This window comes from Kryptolebias marmoratus, linkage group LG16, assembly GCF_001649575.2.
Source record: "Kryptolebias marmoratus isolate JLee-2015 linkage group LG16, ASM164957v2, whole genome shotgun sequence".
Taxonomy (NCBI): domain Eukaryota; kingdom Metazoa; phylum Chordata; class Actinopteri; order Cyprinodontiformes; family Rivulidae; genus Kryptolebias; species Kryptolebias marmoratus.
Genome location: NC_051445.1, coordinates 8,108,225 through 8,130,661, shown reverse-complemented (window position 1 = coordinate 8,130,661; position 22,437 = coordinate 8,108,225). Strand labels below are relative to the sequence as shown.

The following is a 22,437-nucleotide window of genomic DNA, read 5'->3' as shown; positions in this document are numbered from 1 at the left end:
TTTCAATTCCACTCTTGCCTCTACCCATTTATCAAGGTAAATGACTTGCCTTAATGGGCCACAATGATATGCAGTGTTTGGCAGAGGCAATCTGCTTGCACATGTTGCCTCTAATCTTGCCGGTGTCCATAATGGGGGTGTCCTAATGAGGTGCATTCAGTTATGGGAGACAGAAAACACTATAAATTGCCCACAGGACCCCCAAAAAATGGCAGGAGAGGCAATAGAAAGGTGATGGATGAAGAAAATGATAACCGAGCAGAGCAAACTGGCTTATTAAGTGTGTGTCACATTTCCAGAAGAGGAGAGCAACCCTTACGATTATTTAGTACTTTAACAATTGATTTAATAATTTCCTAAAGCTGGTGAACTCACTAGGCACATACTTTATCTCACAATATAAATTTTATTCCATAAAAAGTGTGAGGTTACCTAAATGGCAGATCCAATATTTCCCATGGCACAAAAAATGACATCTTCCATGCCTCAAAAGTCTGTGCTCCCAGTTTTTTTACTGTTCCAAATTTTCAATGTTCAAACACAAGACGATTTCAGAATCAAAAGTTTTATATATATATATATATATATATATATATATATATATATATATATATATATATATATATATATATTATATATATATTTACAGTTAGTAGACCTTTATGCATTCATTATCCTGCCTTAAATTGTCATATTTCCATTTCAATTCCATATTTGTCTTCTTTTCATCGCCTGGACCAGTGGATCTCAAAGTCGAGATAAGGACCATATCGTGGTCTTAAAACACCAACTGAAAGGTGATGAGATAATCTACAGAAGTAAAATATAATTTAGCTATTACCAATAGGTTGTTGAGGCTTTTTGTGTTGGTATCGTGCCTTTATTTGATTGGTGTATTAATAATATTTCAAAAAACAGAAATCAGAATCACTACTTACTGCAAAATGCTATTCTGTGGTTCAAAAGTTTAAATGTTTGGAAACCACTTCACCACTATTTGTATCCAGTTTGAACCACTGGCTACCAAATGCATGTAATACACGAATGTTCTGTTTCCAGTTTTTTTGTTAGCTAAGACAATGTTGAGAAAAGATTTACATCCAGCAACTCAAAACAAAGAAGCAATCTCCAGCAGTCATTTTCCTGTTGATAGTCACTCTAATCATTTCATATTGTCAAAATGAAAACTGACACTTCCGCCTTGTGTTGTGACTGCAGGCAAAGCCATTGTTTAGGGAGGACTTTTGCACTGTTATTTACAGCTGATCAGAATGAGTTTGAAGTTCAGATGTCAGTAAATGTCCACCATCAATATGCAGTACAGGCAGCACTGCAACCACCTACACTGTTGCAACAGTAACTGTGTAGGTGTCAGAAACTAAACAGCTACACAAATGGTAGAGATTTGAAGGTTTCTTCCAAAAGTCAGCAGACTTTTTAATTTTTGCACAATAACTGCCCATTCCACTCAGCACAGTTATTACTCAAGATGGTTATTGCCATTGAGAGTGATGCAAAATTTGAATCACTGAATTTGGAAGAGATTGAAGAAAACTTTGAAATCCAGTTTGAGGGTCCAGACTAGACCATAACAACCTCCCACCCCCACAAAAATTAAAAAAAAAGAAAAAAGAAAAAAAGATTTGGGCTGGCAGTTTAATCACAGGCTTACAATCAGCCCCAATCGAGAAAGGGTAGAAAGGCTGACTTTGTACAAATGAGGAGAGAGACATTACGACTCCAGCTAATCTCACTAAAAGGGTTAGGACAAAGTGCTGCTGCCTCTGCAGTTGCTCTCGCTTCCGCTCTACATCTATTCTTGAATCAATTCATTCTGCAAGTCATTTCCAAACATGCTGTGCAGATAAATACTCTGTATGAAATAGCTCTTTAGTCTATTTAGAATAACAAAAAGCTCCACTCCATTATAGGATTTGTATATTTATGTGTCCAAAAGTACAGTAGCTTGCAGCATGTTTGATCAACAACAACACAAAAACATAAGAAAGAAAGAGACAAAATAAAATTTAATAAAAGTTGTAATGTCGGTAAAGGTGGAAAACAGGCCCTTGTTTTTCTCTGTGGGTTGACTAACACAGGCTGTCGTGCCAACTCTTTTAATAGTCATGAGTCTAGTGATGAATATCTCAAGGTATATTTATGGTAACATATTTACAGTATCATACTGTTCCCTTTACAATTAGGAAAGCACACACAAACACACCTGCCTGATTTTAAAATCTCAACAGTTCAACTACCCATATCCTTCTGTCACCTTTTTTTCCAGCAGTCACCTCACGCTTAATTGTGGCACCGAGGTGTTTTGTTGGTCTGACAAAGAGTCTGTTCCTGTGTGAACAGGTTACGCAAACACTGCATGAGCTGAGGTAAACACTGCAAGGGTCTGCAGGTAAATAACACCAACGTGATCTGGCTTGCAAACTATCTTGTTATTTGTGGACTTTGCCAGGTCTGATGGAGTGAGAAACTGTGTGGATGTGATGGGAAGATGACAGCTTCCTGTTACCTCTCATTTCCACTGGGATTTCAGGACAGCAAAAAAATAATCAGAGCTACTATAACAATGCAAAACAGAATAATTGATAATAAAAATAACTTTTGGTTCCAGTAATTGTTTCACAATACCAAAACATAACATAGTAAATGTTGTTTGAAAGTTTGCAAGGTTACTTGGTAAAAAAAATAATTATTACACTTTAATCATTATCCTAAGGCTGAGTAACTAAATTAGCCTTTACATTTCAGCCATAAAGTGCCATTAAAAAAATGTTGCTAAGGAAAATTTTAAGATTAAATGTGAAAGAGGTGCAGTTAAATTCAGCAAACTGTAACTGTCCAACTGTTCTGCTGTTTGCAAACTAAAAAAATTCAATTCTTGTCTTGATTCTCAGTTTTGATGTAATCTTGGATTGTTACAAAGAAAAAAAAATACAGACAATTTAACAATAGATGCTTATTTTCACATAAATGCTCCAAATTAGTCAAAAATTACCACTTTTCCTGTAATTAGAATTGTGTCACTGCTCCTGCTTGTATGTATTTTTGCTCCACTTTAGTGGAAATGCTCTGTCTGCACTTTCCTCCATATCTGTTGCATCCTCTTCCAGTGTTTCTCTCCTCCTCTCAACTGTCTCTCCTTTTCTGTCTGCTGGAGTGCTGAATAGCACTTTGCCCATCTCATTTAGAAACAGCCCTCCCTTTTTGTCTAATTAGCCTTCATTTTGGCAGAAAATGGGGAAAAAAAGCCAGAGAGAGGAGGCCCATTTCCACTACTTCGGCTGACAGCAGTTCCCTCTTGAGTTTCTTCTCTAATACCCACATGGGATTATGTTAGAGAGCTGGAATAGGGAGAAAATGGTGGAACAAATGGATATCCACTCTCCCTATTAGCCTCCATTATCTGAAAGCATCATTTCATAACTAGTGTCTAACAAGGCCACTGTGTATGTGTCTGTGCCCATGTTTTGTGTTTGACTGTGTGCCCTGGTTTAGCCAGCCAAGATACACAAATCCGGTGTGGACAGCTCAGAAACTAGAGGGAATTGCCCTTCTTTGTGCCCAAGCTGAAATGCGAGAGCGCTTGCTGAATAAAGAGGGTCTTATAAGCGGGTGAGTGTGCTCCTTGGGGGCCCAGTCAGTCGGGCATGACAAGCTAGTACCGCTGTAATGAGATAACAGGCCACTGGTGTACGCCTTGATTCATTCCTCCTTTCTTTTCTTTTTTACATCCCCTTATCCTTTTGCTGTTTTTCTTATCCATCCATTGCTCTATTTTATAATAAAAAAACAGGTCATCGTGTTCAGCAGGCTGGTAAAGCCCATGTGTGAGGACCAGATAGAGGGATAAAGAGAAAGGGGTAAACCCACTGGCAGGAAGATAGGGTGAAGGTGAAAGACAAGGGCATAAGGGTGTGGAAATAAGAGCTTAAAAGGAGCATGCCTCACAGTGTGTGTGCGTGTTTCTGGAAATACACTCAACTGCATGATAAGAGACTGGAAATCTTAAATTCAAGCAAGGGGTGTGGGAGTAATCAAGAGATAGAGACAGGCTGTATACAGTGCAGGCCACTGCCTCCACACAAACAGACTAAAACCAACCTTCAATCATCAGACATCACAAAATTACCCTTGCACGTTCCCTCCAGCCCTCCAAACTCGTCCTCCTCCCAACTCCTCCCATCTGGCACAAAGACATTCATAGTGTTGACAGTGGCAACACTCAGTGGAAGGTTGTGAGATACTGGAAATCCCCAGTGCAGAGTGAACTTAATTTATTATGTGCTAGAAATATATGACTTTCAGCCTGTGACACAACCTAAATAAAAACAGCTTTGCTCTTTGCATAACTAGTGTGGATTTAAGGCCACAAAAGGCCTCCTTCTATTACCTTCCTCACCTCTTTATTCTCACTGATTTATGGGGAAACAGCATATTTCAATCAGTGTATTCTTATTGTAGATGGGTAGATTTAAAGTTGTGTATAAGAACCAACCAAAGCCGAGACTTAATCTCAGTGACATGAGCTGATTTGCTGCCTATCGTCACTTGCTGTCCCAACATGGGATTTAAGATGGCCCGTGTTGCGGTAAATCTGTGTTTCCTGACTGGCATACCTCACACACTGCACACCTTTATGCACATACACACATATAGAGGCACACATTCTCTACCTTTTAATGCCCCACATCCCACCCTTGTTCCTTCCTCCCAACCTGCCACAACCCCCACGTTCTGTCTTTTTGCCTATTATGGCGGATTAACTTATAATGCTTGAATGAACTTCAGTAAGTGGGGGGTACAAAGTCACACCTCAGTACACACACAATCACAAGCTGGCTGGCAGATATGGTCACAAGCCCACTGGCACAGAAACAAGGAGCCTTCTGGACTTCAGCAAGACACATGCTGGTGTAAACACACAAATGTGTACACACACCAACACACAAGCAGGAACCAGTCTCCAATGCCTCAACACAGCAAAAGGTGCAGAATCCAAACCAAAGCTTCTATTAATCCCCCTGATCCCTTAGAGATAGAATAATTCAGAGATAATTACTATTCTCCTGCATTGTGCTCTTTCTTCTGCTTGGTTTCTAAATCCATTAAAGTCCTTCTTTCCCTTAGTGAGGCAACTATTCAAATATGCAGTCTACTGTAGATTCTTCTTTGTCTTCTCTTTCACATTTATATTTGTTTTTTCCCCACTACTTGCCTTGTAACTTGGCAGATTCTTCTACACTTTGTCTTGGCTGAATGAAATGAGAAGCAAATATGGTTGTGAGCCTTTACTACTCTTGAATTCCTGTTTTCAGGAACCCACACATACCCCCTCACCAATATATATATATATATGTATATATATATATATATATATATATATATATATATATATATATATATGGAGGGCTTTGGCAGCAGCAAATACTAAATCTGGCACCAAGGCTGTGTTTTTCTGGTTAGAGTTTGGAAGCACAGTGAGTTTAATTAGACTGGAGAGGCACCACATGGATGGCTGACTGGCTGGTAGTACTGGCAGAGAGGCTGAGGACTGGAAAGGCCCACTAACAACCCACCACACTATGAGATGTTAGCTGCAAAGAGAAAAAAAATTATGCACACAAGCAACCAACAGTTGTAGATGTAGACACAGTTGCTGCACTCTCATTTGTATGCAGGCTGCAGCTTTCAAACCTCTTTCTCTCGAAAACTGATGCCATCCACATTCTGCTGCAGATAACTCATTAGAGTGATAAGTCATCTAGTAATTTAGAGTTAAAAGTGTCCTAAATCACTTCTCATATTACACTACTTCGTCTGCTGGCATTTTGTTGTAAATGTAATGCATATTTTACACAAGGGAATGAAAAAGAATGTACTTTTAGCAAGTAGCTTCTATTTTCTGCATCGAGACTTCAAGACAGGCAGGCAGATAAGCTAGAGACAAGGAGATAGCGCCGGGGTAACTTTCAACACCATATATGAAAGAGTAGGACAAAGGACATGGAAACAAAGTGCACATACTAAACATAACAACACACTACCTGGGCATATTTTAAATATAATTCAGCATACTAGAACTGGCATGCAGATCACATTACCATCTACACATTTTTAAGGCAAACTCACGGGAATATGTGCCTTCAAATGTGCACAAATGTACATCTGAGTTAGCCAATTCCCACCAGAGTAACATTCTAGTAATCCTGGATAATCTGCACCATAATGGCACATCTGCTTTCTCCCATTTTCTATTACCTTCACAAAAATACAGAGGGGTTAAAAAGTATAGAACAACAGGAGGGTGCACTAAACATATTCATGAACAAATGGCTAAAATATTTTATCCTGAAATTTTCTTTCCTTATGCATCCATGTATCCAACTTAAGCAGTAGCTCGTTTTGCTTTAGGGGGGTGCTGTATGTTGCCAGGGTAACAGACATAGAGGTTATTGTCAAAGCTAGACAGGCATTATTGGTAAAGCAGGAATGACTGGGGAGGAGAGGGTCTTTTTCAGGGCCATGGGCGGGTCAGAGATTGGAATATTGCAAGCCAGGGGGTGAATAACTAAAGCAGCGGGTAGGAAAGCTATGGCTAGGTAGGTCACATTGTTATTGATTGCCAGACATTTTGTGGACAACACGGGCGTCCACTGAGACAGTCGAATAAATTGTGGCTTGACATCAAAGTCAAGCTGCTGACACTGAGCCTGCAGGGGACAGGAGCTACCCAGGGCTGGATTAGAGGTGGATACAAACTCTCAGGCGTGCAGAGACACAAAAATAAACAGGCAACAAGAGCACTGTCCACCAGTTAACTGATAAAATGAAGGCTGTAAAGACAGAGCATGAAAATGAAAATGGCAGAATCCATCAGGACACCACGTCAACCATGAAAAACTCAGTTCCACACTTTGATTTTTCATGAAATCTCTTTTCATAAATTCAACATTTTTCATTCAAAGACACCAACAATGTCTTATTCATTTACACATCAAGGCTCACCAGAGACATTCAGAAGGTGCATTATTCCAGTCCTTATAAAATTTCAATCTGTTATCTGGAACATTTTCACATTCATTAATGCTCCATTTAATCATTATTCATAGCTTGGTTGATGATGGAATTAGAAAAGAAATGGAAGACAACAGATGAAATAATTAGGCAAATGAAGCAGAGGTTTAAATATTCAACATTCTGTTTGATTATAACTAATTTCAGGGACTCTTGTCTGGTGAGTCTGCGAACATTAGAGATAATGTATCTGACAGGCGAGCAGGGTTGCCTGAAAAGATAACCACATGACTACCCAAGATGACAAGGTCGTGTCTGGCACGAGCTTTTCATCGTCTCTGGGCATCAGTTCTGACTCACAGGGCAACATCCATCATTGTCTGTCAAGTGATTGACCGCCCTGTCTAGATAAGTATCAGGTAAGCTCACTGGAACCTGGTGATAATATCTGGAATGTGTGAAATCTGAGAGACAAAACAACACATGCCTCAACCTGTGTAAACTTGCAAGAGAGGATGTTAGGGACAACTTTGGGGCTAGGAAGGAGATGCAGGTGAGGGCTGCAAGAATTGGAGACAGCAGACGGAAACACTGGGGTGTCGTCACGGAAGGAGAAAGAGACAACGAGGAGTGTAGAAAGGAAGGAGGGAAAAGGTTTAAGAGAGTAAAATGATTGGAAAACATTTCAGGCTCATCTTTTCTCCCTGTTCAACCACTAAACTCCAGTAATCTGCACAACCTAGTATAACAAATGTTCTGCTAGTTTCATATGCTAAAACAGTGCTCATGATCTGTTTCTAAGAAAAAAAAACAGGATAATAAATCACCCCCCCAGTCAAAAGTGTGCAAACCCAAGGCCATATGCTGACATGAGCTCTTGTTGAGTTCCCTTGAGATTTCAGCACAGATTGGCCTGTGACCCTTTGGGTTATGGCACATTTTGCATCCACACATACACAGACAACCAGCCATTCTGATTTAAAATACATAAATACACACATCTGCGATGTTCACGTTTCCTACTGACATTTTGTCGATATAGGTTACTGAGGTCTTTTTCCTATGTCGCCCCACAAAAGCCAAGTCCATCCTAATTAGTCTTTTTATCCACAGAAAAGGTCAGTTTGGAAAAGTTTAAAACCATTGGAAGGAGGTTTTTTTGCAGTTATTGTTGAAAGTGGGATTGCAAGTTAAAAAAGAAAAAAAACTGCCAACATTTAAAGGTAATGACTTGAAGTCTTAAATATCTGTCTTATTTCCATCTATGAAGCAACTAGTTGGAGAAAAACATCAAGAAACAAATCTCCTTCCTGTTGTTGCAACATTTTGATTAAAGGACAAGTAAAACTGTCTCGTGAAGATAATGTTTCAAGCAAGACAATACATTTATGAAGTCAAAAAAGCACAAATGATCACATAATCAGATAGAATCTGACATGTAGAGACCAGAAAGTAGACAGATATCGACATGAGAAGAAAAGCACTGAGTAACAAAACAGTCACAAAGATGCAAAACCAAGTGTAAGCATACCAAGATCAAGGGAAGCATGAAACATGACAATGAAACATGTCAGTGTGTACTTGTACTACTTTTATCACATCTACTACATACCACAAAGGCAGGTGGAGTGGAGAAAGATTTCTTCCAAAATATATGAAGTAAATACTAAAGAGCTTTTGCAGTTTAACCGAATGTTTACTGTCAGTGAATTTATTTTTCTACATTTTTTTTTAATTTTGTAGTTGAGAACAGTGACATTCAGATGGATACTGATTATTGTTTGGAAACACATGGTCTCTGTAGAGGTAAATAGAACTAAAACATAAAATGCTGGATCGTCCAGCGACGATTCTGAAACAAAAATTTCTTGCTTTGTGACCTTTCAGTTATGTCTTGCTGTGTGTGTTTGCAGAAGCAGATGGTCCAGGTAGGCGTTGTAGGAACTGCTTGTTTATGAAATTGGAAGGAAAAAAAGCATCTTATGGTGAGAAGCCAAAAAGGATGAACGTGTGTGTATCTACAGTTTGTAGGGGGGCTATGAAGCTTAACTATCAGAATCTTGTCTAATTTGGCACCATCTCATACACCTCCTCCATCTCCAAAAATCTGGTGATAATGATGAAACAGTAAAATGCATGAAGGTAGGGGAGCTGAGGAGAGAAGGGGGAGTTTAAACAGGGGGTAGTGGGCTGGAGAAAAAAAAACAGCTGAAGACTGAAAGAGATAAAATTGCCAAGTAGCATTCTTTACATTTTTCCAATATTTTTAAGATGGCATTCTTGGCTCCTTTTCATTAAATGAATGAGGGTGGGGGTTGGGAATAGAGGGCGGAGGAGAAATGGGAAAGAAATAAAATCAGGCATGCAATTATTGAGTGTGCTTCAATTAGGGGAACTTAAAGGAGGTGGTGCTACACTGCTGGACCTCCCGTCAACATCATGTAGAGTAATAATTATGCCTGCTGTGTTAAAAATCACAGGTCTGTTCATGAGAGACGGTAAAGGGAATTCTTAGTTCATGAGTGAGCTGTTACATTCACATTTTAAGACATTTGCTCATTGTAATGACATGAGTCACCATTGTTGAGTAGTTTTCTGAGAGAGTCCTATGAGTCGATGTCACTAAAATGCCATTTGAGAACAGTGTGCTTTTGTATAGCTTAGGTTAGAATTAGATACATTCTGCAGTTGGGTTCGGGACCCTGAGGCAAATTTTGACATTTATGGTGAGATGGGTGATGGAGGGTTTTTTTAAAGGTTTGCAGAGGCGAGCTAAAGCCTGCCCATACAGGTTGGGACACAGCGAGGGAAGGGGAAACGAAATGAAAAGAGAGGTGAATCTGTCAAAACCTGGAAGAAGTAAGATGACTGACGAAATGTCATCTGAGGAATGTGGAAAAAGAAGTAAGCTGCAATGACGGACAGGAGATGTGGAAGCTGTCCGTCATCAGCAGAGATCCAGAATTTTCCATGACTTCAGCGCTCCCTCGCCAAGCAGGAACTTTGCTGCAGGGCAGAAAAGCCAACCCTGAGTCTCTGTAATGAGCTGTGAACCAGAGTTGGAGATGGCAGGGAGATGCATGGAGAAAACGCTCAAACTTAAGTTTTCGCCGTACACAAGTAAAGGCAGATGGGCTTAAAAGACCCAGTAGATTGGGGCCAATGTGTTCCAATGATTAAAGAGGCGTTACAGTATATACACCGTACTAGCATCCAGATGGTCACCATCATCTTCTCTCATAAATCACAAGAAGCAGATGTTTCATCCAAAAGGTTTTCCAAAATTATGGCTATATGCAGGAGCTATGGCCTAAAAAGTACATGGCAGCTCAACTTATTTATAAGAACTGGTACTGTTTTAATACATCAGTAAGTAAATAAAGCAAATAAGATGGTAATTACTTTGAAAAACTGACATTTTTAAGTAGGAAATGCTACCTGAAATATGATAAGCTGCAATCTCTTTGTTTTATACCTTTTTTGAAGCTGAACAATGTTAAAATGTGGTCTGTTCAACAAATTAAACAAGCAGTTAATTGGAGAAAACATTAGCTTTGAGAACTTGTGGCAGGAGCAATTTTTCACAATTAAGCAAATAATGAAATAAATAGCTGCTTAATCTGCTTGAAAGATCTTGCTGCTGTAGCTGCAGCCATAATGTAAACACCATGTGTATGGCAAATAAGAGGCTTGACTGAGAATAAGATTTGCACTGTTTGTTCTAATCATTGTTATTTTTGAGTCAAACATGAAGGAAGTGAAAACTTGAAACAGAAGTAAACACAAAACTTAAAGGCTGGAGATACACATCACTAACCAATCAGAAAGAATGAACCTAATACATGTTTAAAAACATTATGTAACATGATTTCTGCTATCAAAACTCTTGTTCCCATCCATGTGATGAAAAATAACAGTGATAGCTTCTGTGTTTGTCTACTGATTTGTTCCATGTTGGACAGAACTGCATCAGAAGGCAGCTGCTAAAACACAAACAGAAGCACTGCAGTGAATAATAAATATTACTGGCTAATATGGTTTATGGGCAGCCCTGTGGATCAAGCCTGGCTCAGTCTGATATGGCAGCTTGTTTCCACAGTCAAGAGCCAAGTGGCCAATCATTTGGATATTGTCTCATGTTTGTACTGGAAGCTTTGTCTGCCCTCTGCGAGTCAACTGACCGCTAATCCACCACAGGGGCTCCGACAGCATAGTCGAGTGAGCACGCAAGGAGGCTTGAATAAAGAAACAGCGGAATGAGTGACTGGTAGTGGGTTGTGAGATAAAAAGAAATCAAATACAGATAAGAGCAACCAAGACGGAAGAGGAAGCAGATGCAAACAAAATAGCCAAAAGACAAAGGGAAAGGAAAGGGTGACAATGAGTTAAAAGAAATCAAATAGTCAAAATCACACATCATGATCCTGTGTCTTTATTTATTTTATTTTATTATCTTTTCAGTCATTTTTTGTTTTGTCCTGACAAAAAAGCTTATTGTGTAATAAAAGTTATATAAAATTTACTGTTAAATAAAACAAGACAATAGTCCAGTAAGGGTGGGAAAAAGAAGAATAAAAGAGTTTTCTGAAGGACAGGAGGTCCTGTGCTGATACTTTGATGCAACCAAAGCAAGACTGAAGAGAACAGGTGGATAACCATAGGAGAACAAGCATGTCATTGTTTGGCTGGTACCAGTGTAACCATAAGGTCTCATTTCTTCTCCGTTCGCTCCGTAGCAAAAAGCATGCCACAGTGAATAATGAATGAGATATTAGCATTAATTTAAGCTTTCTGCTGCGTACAGAGCTGTGACTTTCTCTGTCCTGTCATGCCGATGGTGGGCTGGGTTTTGGTGCTCCCCTCAATCGTTGCACCAACTGCCTGTAAACCAGAGCCAAACACACACACACATACACACACACACACACAAACAGATGGGGCGAGGTGGGGTGTATGTGGGTGAAGGGCTCGATATAAGGGTGCAGGCAGGCGTTGGTATTTCTTTTTTTTTTTATGGCCAGCTTTATCTCACCAACTTCATTGCCAAGGAGAACAGGCTTTAACTCCGACAGCCTGGATTATATATCACCAGCTGTTATGCAAGAAGCCACAACTACGATGGCACAGTATGGAATACATTAACAGGCAATGTAGCTAAAAGCTAATGAAACTGGTGCAAGTTTTTCTATATAAAAATATAGGAAATTGAAACTTTTACATCCTGCAATATTTACTCAAAACGCTTAACCCAAAGCCGGTGAGAAAGAATGAAAAAAAAAAAAAGTGAATTAAACAGAAAAAAGTGGGGGTTGCACAGAATTGGCTCAAGAGCAAACCCACTGGTGTCCCATCACCAGCTGGAAGTGAGATTGGACACACACACTTATTTATAACCTCTGTTAAGTCCGGATTCCAGGTTATGTTAGGGTCGCAGTGATGTTCACATGCTCTTAACAACCCTGAGTGCCCCAAGTGACGAGGGCCCACACACACTGCGAAGTCTGGTCCCACACCAAATGCTAACACTCCCCTTTGTCACATATACACTCAAGTATTAGCTCACTTAATGTGGAATGCATTCCAGACACATCACTTTCAACATAATCACACACCTGCAGCTATGTAATTCTGCACACACACACACATTTATATATTCATGCAACCATGTGTGCACAGTTACAGTTTAAACTTCAACGAGTATCACCTTTCATCAAGCTCTCCCTTTTCACTGCACCTCATGGTGCTGCCTTCCTTCACTCCCTTCTCTCTGCACCTCCTCTCTCCTTCCTTTCCTCACTTCTCCCCCTGTCTCTGCTATGTGTGTAATCAGCCCAGTTTTAATACCTGCATTCCAACAGCCTGCAGGAATGTCTATACAATGTAGCATTGTTCAGGTGCAGCCAGGGAAAGACTTCACTGAAAAATACATAAAAAGGTAAAAAAGGTGCTGCAGCGTGGAGTCCCAGAGATACATTGCACAACTACCACTGAACTGAGAAACTTCATGATTTGCAGTGAATACACAATTTGTTTTTATTGTTGATTTCAACAGAAAATCACTGACAAAGATAAATAATAATAATAATAAACAGTATTGTAAAAAGAATTTGAGTCTTTCAAGTATTTATATTTTGCTGTTAAGGAAAAAGACATGATTGTTATATTTTAAAGTGCTCTTGGTTTTTCAGGCATTCTGAAGATCCTGTAGAGAATTTTTAGTCCAGTACTTGACCATTTTCAGGTTTTTGGGGGAATGTTTTGTTGGTTTGTTTTACTTAATATGTCATCTAACTCTAACCTATCATTTTTTCAGGCAGACAAAGGCTCTCGAACTCAAGGGATGAAGCAGTGCTGAGTCTACACATAAACAAATTTCGTAATATATTTCATACTGACAAATAATATTCATTGGTTTTGTTGTTATATTGATTATACACAATGTAATGTTTCATACTGTGAAAGTATGATTGTTTATGTTTCTTCATCACCTCATGTGTTGTGATTTTCTGTTTCATTGTTGTTTTTAACTAAGTAGTAGGTTAAATTAGATAAATGATTGGACCAAACAAGATACCTTTACATGTCAACTTAATTGATTTATTTTTTTAACCAAAAACTTCTTTGGAATAAAAATATCAACAGTTCAACCTACTTTGAAGTTAACTGCAAGTTTACTAGTAAAAAAATAAAATAAAATAAATGCATCTAATGTTTTTAAGCAAAATAAATCTTTGTGTATTTTTATCTAATAAATGCAATTTGCTGCACTGGACAAAAAAGTGTGCATAGTAAATCATCCTGTCCAATGAGGGATAATGAAAAGCCCCGACATGCTGGATGCTTCATCATCCTCCCATCCTCCCACGGACCCTCCCTCTGCTTGTTCCCTTTTTGTCAGTCCTTATTATTAGACATGTGTCCTCTCTGCCTCTGCCATTAACCAACCCCACCCTCACACATCACTTTTAATGCACAGGCACACACATATACACAATGTGCAGCGCACACGATTGGACTGCTAATTGACATGAGTAGTTGGAGCATCTTTCATCATTTTCCACTGAGATAAAGCTCAGAAGGTGCATGCATGTGTGTGAGAAGAGAATTGGATCAAAGGGGGTCCTCTCAGCTATCTGTCCTAGACCTCTATGACTCGCTCAGGACTTCACACAGCACCCAGGAAGCATCAAACACATTTCTCATTATTCACAAGCACTACAACATACATTCATTTGACTGCCACTTGAGATTCATTCAGAATGAAATCTCGTTGAACAAATGTAGACATAATTCAACAACAAGCCTGTGGGAGCCGAATGTAATATGCTCTCAGGACAAAAACTTGGGTTATAATCACTTTAGCCTTTAATAACAAGAGTCCAAATCAGCTAGGCACTCTGTAATTCTAACATTATCTCCACAATAACTATCCATCACATTTGCTGTTCTGTGACTTGTGCAGACGAATAATTGGAAGTCATTTAGCCTGATGGAGTTACAATCCAATTGAATGCTATTGATTTTTAATCAAATATTCATATGGACCCAGAGACAAGTTGTACATTTTTTTTTCTCCCAAACGAAAAACAAAAATGACATAATGAAATTTGGCTTGTATTGTATGACAGGAGTAGGAACACAACTGCTGAACAAAGCAAAAAGGTAATGAATCACTGGCTTCTTCTTCTGGCTCCCAATGTTCAGGTCACAGTGATTTTTATACAGATCAAGGTATGGAGAAGACAAGAGGCATGCATTTGGTTCTGGCAGAAGGGAGAACGAAAACAGATGAGTGATTTATAGAAGTGGAGCAGTGCTGACTGAAGCAAAATCCAGAGAAACAACGAACAGGATAAAAAAAGAATGTTACTAAAATTAAGGATATGACTAGAGGAGAACATTAACAGTCAGAGCATGGTAACTTTACCCCTTTACTCTTTTCTTTCAAAGTCAAGTTCACACTAGCAGAAAGCAAACTCAAGCTTCTTGGTTCTAGTTTTAGAGGGGCTCTAGGAAGAAAAAAAAACTCCATAAAACAAAGGTGAGTTATTTCCTAAGGCTAACTGACTGACTCTGAAACCTTGAAAACCGACACTGGTTTTGGTCATCAATGATCCCGACTTGTTCTCACATGACAAGGGGAGCCCCCTTCCCTTCCATGTTCCTGAAAACAGGCAACGCTCACAGCAAAAGCCAAGTATGCAGGTGCTGTAATGCAAACACCACACCTCACACACAAACACTAAAACAAACCCTCTTCCCCTCCTCCTCTTCCTTCCTAGTGAGGAGGATTAATGCTGCCTCCCCTGTCTCCCAGGTCCCCCCGGCCTAGTTAACGCAACAAGATCTTATTGTCAAACAGTGACTGGCTCTACTGGGAGGTTAACGTAGCTGCTTAACCATTAACTTGATTAAAGTTGAGGGATGGCACAGGAATGTTCTGAAATATCGAAAAGCCTGACTGACCATAAAAAATGGTTGAAAAAATAGCATTCACTGTAATACAGGATTATATTTTAGTAGATGTATTGGAGTAGATGTGCTCACAAACACAAGTTAACATGTATATATATAGAAACTCTCTGTAGCCTAGTAAACTTAATGTTCTCCTGCTAATCATTATGAGACACATTTAAGAGAGGAAAACAACTTCTATAAGGTTTCATTGTCATAATTCTGAAACACATTTCAAAAGAAGCAACAATTATTGTGCCAGATATATGTTCCACAATTTCCAATCACAAAATTGTGCCTTAGTAGCAAAAGAAATCATAAACATAAACAATAAGTTTGCACAAGCCTTTAAAAATGATAAATGCATTATGCAAACAATTAACAGGAAGAATATCAAAATCAATTTAGAATAACATTTAGAACTTTGACAGGTTTTTTTTTCTTACACTTGTCTAAGCCACTCATGTGGAAAGACACAAGGTGCTAATGACACCCAAGTGTGTGTGTGAGAGTGTGTGTGCGAAGAAAGGGGTTTCTTTGGAGGGGTGCATTCAACAACTGCTGCTGAGGCAACTGTTGATGTCTGAAAGGCAACAGCTTGCGGGGCTCCCAGAGGACCCTCACCCAGCCAGCAGTCAGATGGTGGATTTAGGCTTGGAGGGGCACAGGGGTTAGGATTTCTTCTTCGCTGCCAAGAAAATGATCTCCTTGGCCACAGATCCAGGCTTCTCCAAGACATCCCCCAGCCTTAATTGGTATTCCTCAATCCCGACACAATCCGCTTGTCTCATCTGCTGTCACTGGCTTTTGCATTTTATTTGATCAGAATAACTGAGAATGTCATAATTGAAGAACTGCAAATCACAAGTAAACCATCATAATGCACCTCTCTGTTTTATTAAACAGGTCGAATGATTGAAAGAGCTACAGCAAATCCTACCATGGTTGTATATTCCTACAAAAAAAAAAAAAAAAGCACCAGGGCACACCAGGGCATTGAAGTTCTTACATCTTGCTACAGCACTCTCTTGCTAAATAGTGTGGCAGCACTTAACCTTGCCTCATGAAAGAGCTTTGTGAATTTTCAATTTTGTATCACCCCAAACTGTACCACCCCCACCCCCTCTCCCAACCCAATTTGCCGTCACATACACATGTGCAGAGACAAGGACACACACTCACACATAAACATGAAGCCTCTTCTCAAGGCTGAATTTGAAATTGCACATCACCATCAACTTCCTCCCCGGAGACAAGAACAAGAAAACTGCACAGTGGCAGCAACAATAGCCAGCTCTAATCATCTTTCATCCCACTCCTTGATATCTTTCTATCCATCCTGTCCTCCCTGCTTCCTTCCTTCCCTCCCTACAACTCCCAGTAATTATAAGGCAGCACACCCTCAAAACAACAGACCACACCTTAACATCTTCAGTTTACTTTGTAACTTTTTGACATCTTATTACTTTTCAGACCTTTAAAACTACATGAAACAATTAAAATACCAACCATGGCAGAGACACAGCACAATAGTGTAGTGTGTGCTTTGGTAAATGGAAAACAAGTGGAAGTCCAGTGGGGGGAGGATGGTCAGTCTTATTTTAAAATCATTAATAGAGGCCATAAATCTATTGTGAAAGGGGCCATAGGGGTGGGTGTAAAGGCAAACAGAGCACCTCTCCAACTAAAACACAGTGGGCTATCTTCCTGATGTTATGCAGGGTCATAAACCGTTAGCCTCACTTAAAAGCACAGTGACTGACACAGGCAAAAAAAATCAAAAAAAAAAAAAAAAAAAACACGTTACTCTCAGTAACTAAACGCAGACAACAGGGAGAAGTGAATGGAATGCAGCTAATCTGTCATTGTAACAGAACAACAGTGTGGACAAAAAGAGAAGCAGACAGATAAAGGATCATGAGAGGAGGGATCAGATAAAATAATAGGGAGAGTGAAGGGAACATAGACAAAGTTAATCTGGTAAAAAATACACCTTTAGTTTAAACCTGTCGAGGTTTCTGTGTGTAATGACAGTTTGGGCTGCCATCCTTTTAAAGCTCTTATTGGTGGTAGAGAATAAAATGTAGTTAGATAAAGTTTGAAATTTGAACCTTAAATTACTATATTTAATAACTGACATTTCAGGATTAACCACTTGTGTGCAGAGAACCCCTGAGCTACTCAACAAACATCAGTTGTCATATTGACTTTTAATACATTATTCTGGGTAAAAGTTAAACAATTCTGAGCATGTTTAATGCATTTCCAAGCACAAGTCAGCATAAATATACCCTTTACTGACTGTTTAATTGGTGTCCTGTCAATGTTCAACTGGGTAAACTCAGTCAACTCACAGGAATGCAGCCTTGATAAAAAATAAATAAATGTTAAAAAATTTACAAGAAAAACAGATTCCAACTTTAATCCTGCCTTTAGACAATGAGATAAAAGCATGTAGTGGTTGCATGTTTGTACTTGGATCACTACCTGTGAATTGTGGTCAGGAGGGGCTTTAAAGTGAAGAAAGGAAGCCCTTTTCTACAGAATGTGAGGTGATGACAAACAAACGAGTGGCAACATGTCCTGAGGAATGCCACTTATTCCAACTCAGTGATTTACTCAGTCATTATCTCACAGTCACACATATTCACAAATGCAATCATTTTGGTCCCTCCAGTCAAAAGCCTCCTATAGAGACCTTAAAGTCCTAAAGCAGCCTGACTCTAGCTATGAGGTCTCCAGGGTTGGATATCATTTGGACCACAGTAAAAAACATTACATTTTGTGTAACCAAAAGTCATCTATGTCCATGAATTAATTATGGGTTGTGTCACTCCATTTAAAGGTAACTACACAAATATATTTATACCTGTAAATATTGTCACACTCATACACAGAATGAAGTGTGTGACCACGAAAATGCTCTGGGACAGCTGTGAAAGTGGTCCTCTGGATTTTACCACCTTGTGGCTAAACAGTTCTTTTTCTGGCCTAATACTATAATAATTACACATGGCTGCAGGGGGTGCACTTCTGATGCCGTGCTGGCGGGGGGTTAGAGAAATTAAAAGTGAGGAAATGAGTGTGCGAATTAAGGTTGTGTTTGACAAAAAGGCTGACTATACATGTTAGAGGCTAACTCCTTGATCTGAACTGATGCTTGTCAAAATGATTCTTTCCACTTTTCCTCACAAGTCTCTACCTTTTAGCTCAAACTCATCCGATTATTTGATTCTGCTTTTGTCTATTTACTCTAATGTCATGTTGTCTGTTTTATGCTCATATAAAAAGGCAGTAAAATCTCAGCAAATCTGATATGTTATTTTAAGCACATAGGACTGTATTTTTCGCAATACGAAAAGTTGTACTTTAGCTTGATTCTACTGATGACTCACTTAGAAGAACTATGACATAAACAGCAGTGAAAAAAGAACTGAGTCTAGAAATAATATAAAATTTCCAAGCGCGAATAGAAAAGATGCCCCAAATTCTGATCCTGTGAGAACACAAGTATAAGTTGGGAGAAAAAAAAACTGTGAGATTTGCTTTAAATTCTGACAATCAAAAATATTACAATTTCTAGAGACACTTATTCACCAGCCAGTAGTGGGTGCTGTCATAAATATGGGTCAGCAAACGCCGCTTCTGCAAAGTACTGATACTGTCATTTTTATGGCAGCACAGACCCAGACACACTTAAGAGATAACACATCTTGGTGATCTGTGTTCTATGGCGCTATTTAGTTCACATCTGTGCTCAACGGTGCTGGAAGTTGCAAATGTGCAACCAGTAATCTAAAGAATGTAGGTCTGTGAGACACAATCCCACTGAGAACCAGTAAGAGTTGCTATTGTTAGACAAAACTATGCTTGAGGGGGACAAAAAAAAGAAGAGATTTGAAAAAAAAGAAAGGTTTGGCTTTCTTTTTTTTCCTTCAAGAAGAACATTTCCAGGGCATGGAATAGTGAAGGATGGGATGAAGGTGTGTATGTTGGGGGGGAAAAGGGGAGGGGGGGGTGTTGCACCTGGAACCAAGGCTTTTAATCAACGCACTGCAGCTGTGAATGTGTCCTACACTACACTCGATTCCATCAATTACAGCTTTTTAGGTGGGATTTGTTAGGCTCCATGTAAGGCAAAGCACAACATTCATGTACGAGGGAGTAAAAGAACTTTTGGGAAACTTCAGAACGATGGCACAAGAAAGGAGTGAAAGATGTGTTATTTTTTGAAGTGGAGTTTCCTGGAAAGATTATGAACAATTAATATCTTACCTGTACGTAGCTCTTTAAATAACCTCAGATTTAGTTAAATAGAGTTTAATTCTGACAAGATTGAAAAGCAAACAAATAGTATGTCCAGGATCAAGACCAAAGTGGTTTGCTGTCATTCTATGAATTTTTACATTACCATCAGTTTTAAATTAGTTTTTTGCCATCACAGATGGCAGAACCTAGTTATACCACCTTGGGTCCAGCATTACTTTAGGAATATCCTAAAACTTCTGCCAAAATGATCATGAAATGCAAGCCTACTAATAATGTAAATGTTTATAAAACATTGTTTGCATAAATCCCAACCATTTTCTTTAGAGTGATGTTGTTTCATGATGGCAGCAATCCACTTTGCTGTTGGTCCCACTTGAACTAGGCCATTAGTTCATCAGTCCAGTCAGATTTAAACTCTGTTTCTCTAAATTAAGGTTGTTTAAAGAGCTATTGTCAACTGGTACATTATCATCTGTTCACAACCTTTCCACAAAATCCCACTTGTAAAGATCTGATCGATCACCTTAAGATGGACGCTGGGACAAAGAAAATTTGTGCTGCAACTCAATTAGAAATGAACAGAAAGGGAATGGAAAGTGCTTAAAGACTTGCTGGCACGAATGGAGTACAGTCAGGTAGAAAAAAAAAAAAGACTACAGAAAGAGAGGCGTCTTCAGCATTCAAGCCTCGCCCTTCAGTCTCATTGGCTGGATGAGGAAAAAGGGGCGGAGCTATACACCATCTTGTATTCGTCATCCAAAAAACTTAAATGGTTCAATATTAGAAATGAGACAATGTACTAAACAGTGTTTTTTAGACAAAAAATAAAACTAACATTCAAAACTAAAGAAAGGCTTACAAATTATACATGAATCTTAAATTAGTTTATAAAAACACTTGAACAAATATGACCACAGCTTTCTACTAGCACAATAAATCATGGCACAAAGACACAATGGGGTCAGTAATATTTAGCCTATAGGAACACTGCAACTCCTCTCATCGAGCTTTGGTATATTATAGGACAAACTTTTCTTCAATGAAATTCGTATAAGACAAGAGACAAGTCGTATTTAAACTGACCCAATCTTAATGGCAGCACTAAGGAGAGATGAAGGTGAGGCTCACTGCCAACACAGGAGACATAAATCCCGCAGATCAGACATCAAAGTGCTGGAAACCTCACCGCAGCAGTCTGATCCGGACAGGCTGGGCCTTCACAATAAAAGCTTTAAGTCTGAGACTTCTCACTCCAAAGGAAGAGATTTATTCGAGCCATTTCAGGATTTTAGAAGCTTTTCTTTAGGGTTTGTGTTTCTTTTATTCTTTTTTTTATCTTTTGTAGCCGTGTGGTTTTATTATTATTATTGGCATTAAAACTCGGACTTTAATTGGAAGTTGAGATTAATCGGGGCTCCTCTGAACGCGCGTGTCGCCTGCAGTCCGCTGCAGGAGCCTGGTCCCGGGTCCTGAGAGGTCCCACTGAACTGAAACTCCTGAGCTGTCCCGTCAGGGGACAGGACACTTCAGAAGCTGCGCAACCTGAGACCTTCCCTGCGGACAGAGATTTTTTTTCTATCTTTCTTTCTTTTCTCTTCCATTTGAAAGAGACAACCCCGCTCGTTGCACGTTGTCTGTGAGATAAATGCGCTTTTCCACTTGTTCTCGGTCCCTTCTGTAAAAGCTCCAAAACCTAACAGGTTGTTTCCCATCATGAAGGCACTCCGTTTGACTCTGAAGGCTGGAAGTTAATAAACCGCGACTTGCGGCGCGTTCTGACAGGTTTTTTGGTGTCTGCGGCAACAACTGAGTCTGAAACTCGGGGCGAGCCAAAACAGGAAAGTGTAAACTCGCAGCCTTCGGGCACGAAAAGCCTACCTGCTCCACGTCCATCATAATAAAGCTTAATGGGAAGCGATACCATGAGTAAAAAATAGCAGAAAATGTCAAAGAGACTTACTTTGCAATGTCCAGAGCAGCAAGGTGCACAAGAGCGACGCGCGTCCAAATGTTACTCCGTCCATGGCTGCCTTCTTTAACTTCTTCAGTGACAAAGTCACTTTGTTTTTTTTGTTTTTTTGGCTGCAAAGTGAAGAAATCAGGCACAGCAGCAAGTATTTCTCTGCTTTCAATGCTTTCAATGCTCCAACGCTTTCTAGACCTCTTTCCCTCTCTGTCTCTCTCTTTTAAAAAAAACAAAAAAACAGCACTGCCTCTCTCTCTCACACACACACGCGCGCACACACACCCGCACACTGAGAAATCTGATGCTGGTGGCAGTCTACTTGCTTGATATATTTGCACAAAAGGTGACCCCCCCCCCTTTCTCCCTCCCCCTCGCCTGGCTCTCCACCTCAGTTGCAGTGAAAAGACGTGCTTGACTAATCACGTATATGGAGTGGTAGGATCTACAGGGGGCCGAGGGATTTCTTTAAAGGAAGTTAAAAGTGATTTTATCATGAGGCTCACTGACTCATAGCAAGCCTTTAAAAATTTATATCTGAGTTTCCTAAAGAAGATCTCGGTGGTAGAAAACACTATCCTGCGCAATATCCCTTCAGTGTCGAAATGAATGCATTGTTTTTTAAACTGAAAAGTCTGCTAGGCTCTCTCCTCATGTGGCAATTACAGCCATATGAGTAGAAACTCTACAATTAAAGTAAACAGTCAGAATACTGACAT

At 39.5% G+C, this 22,437-nt stretch overlaps 1 protein-coding gene across 6 annotated transcripts in view; it reads right to left on the bottom strand.

Moving 5' to 3' along the window:
- bcam (basal cell adhesion molecule (Lutheran blood group)) overlaps window positions 1-22,023 on the bottom strand; it is a 50,788-nt gene extending 28,765 nt beyond the window's left edge. For 4 of the 6 annotated variants that reach the window (XM_017415587.3, XM_017415585.3, XM_017415586.3 and 1 more), the window contains exon 1: window positions 21,716-22,022. In XM_017415587.3, the coding sequence (XP_017271076.1) occupies window positions 21,716-21,779 (64 nt within the window). In that variant the 5' untranslated portion in view covers window positions 21,780-22,022. Of the gene's footprint in view, window positions 1-21,715 lie in introns of all 6 variants that reach the window. The other 2 variants (XM_017415583.3, XM_017415584.3) reach the window with 1 other exon arrangement.
- Between the last annotated feature and the right edge of the window lie 414 nt (window positions 22,024-22,437).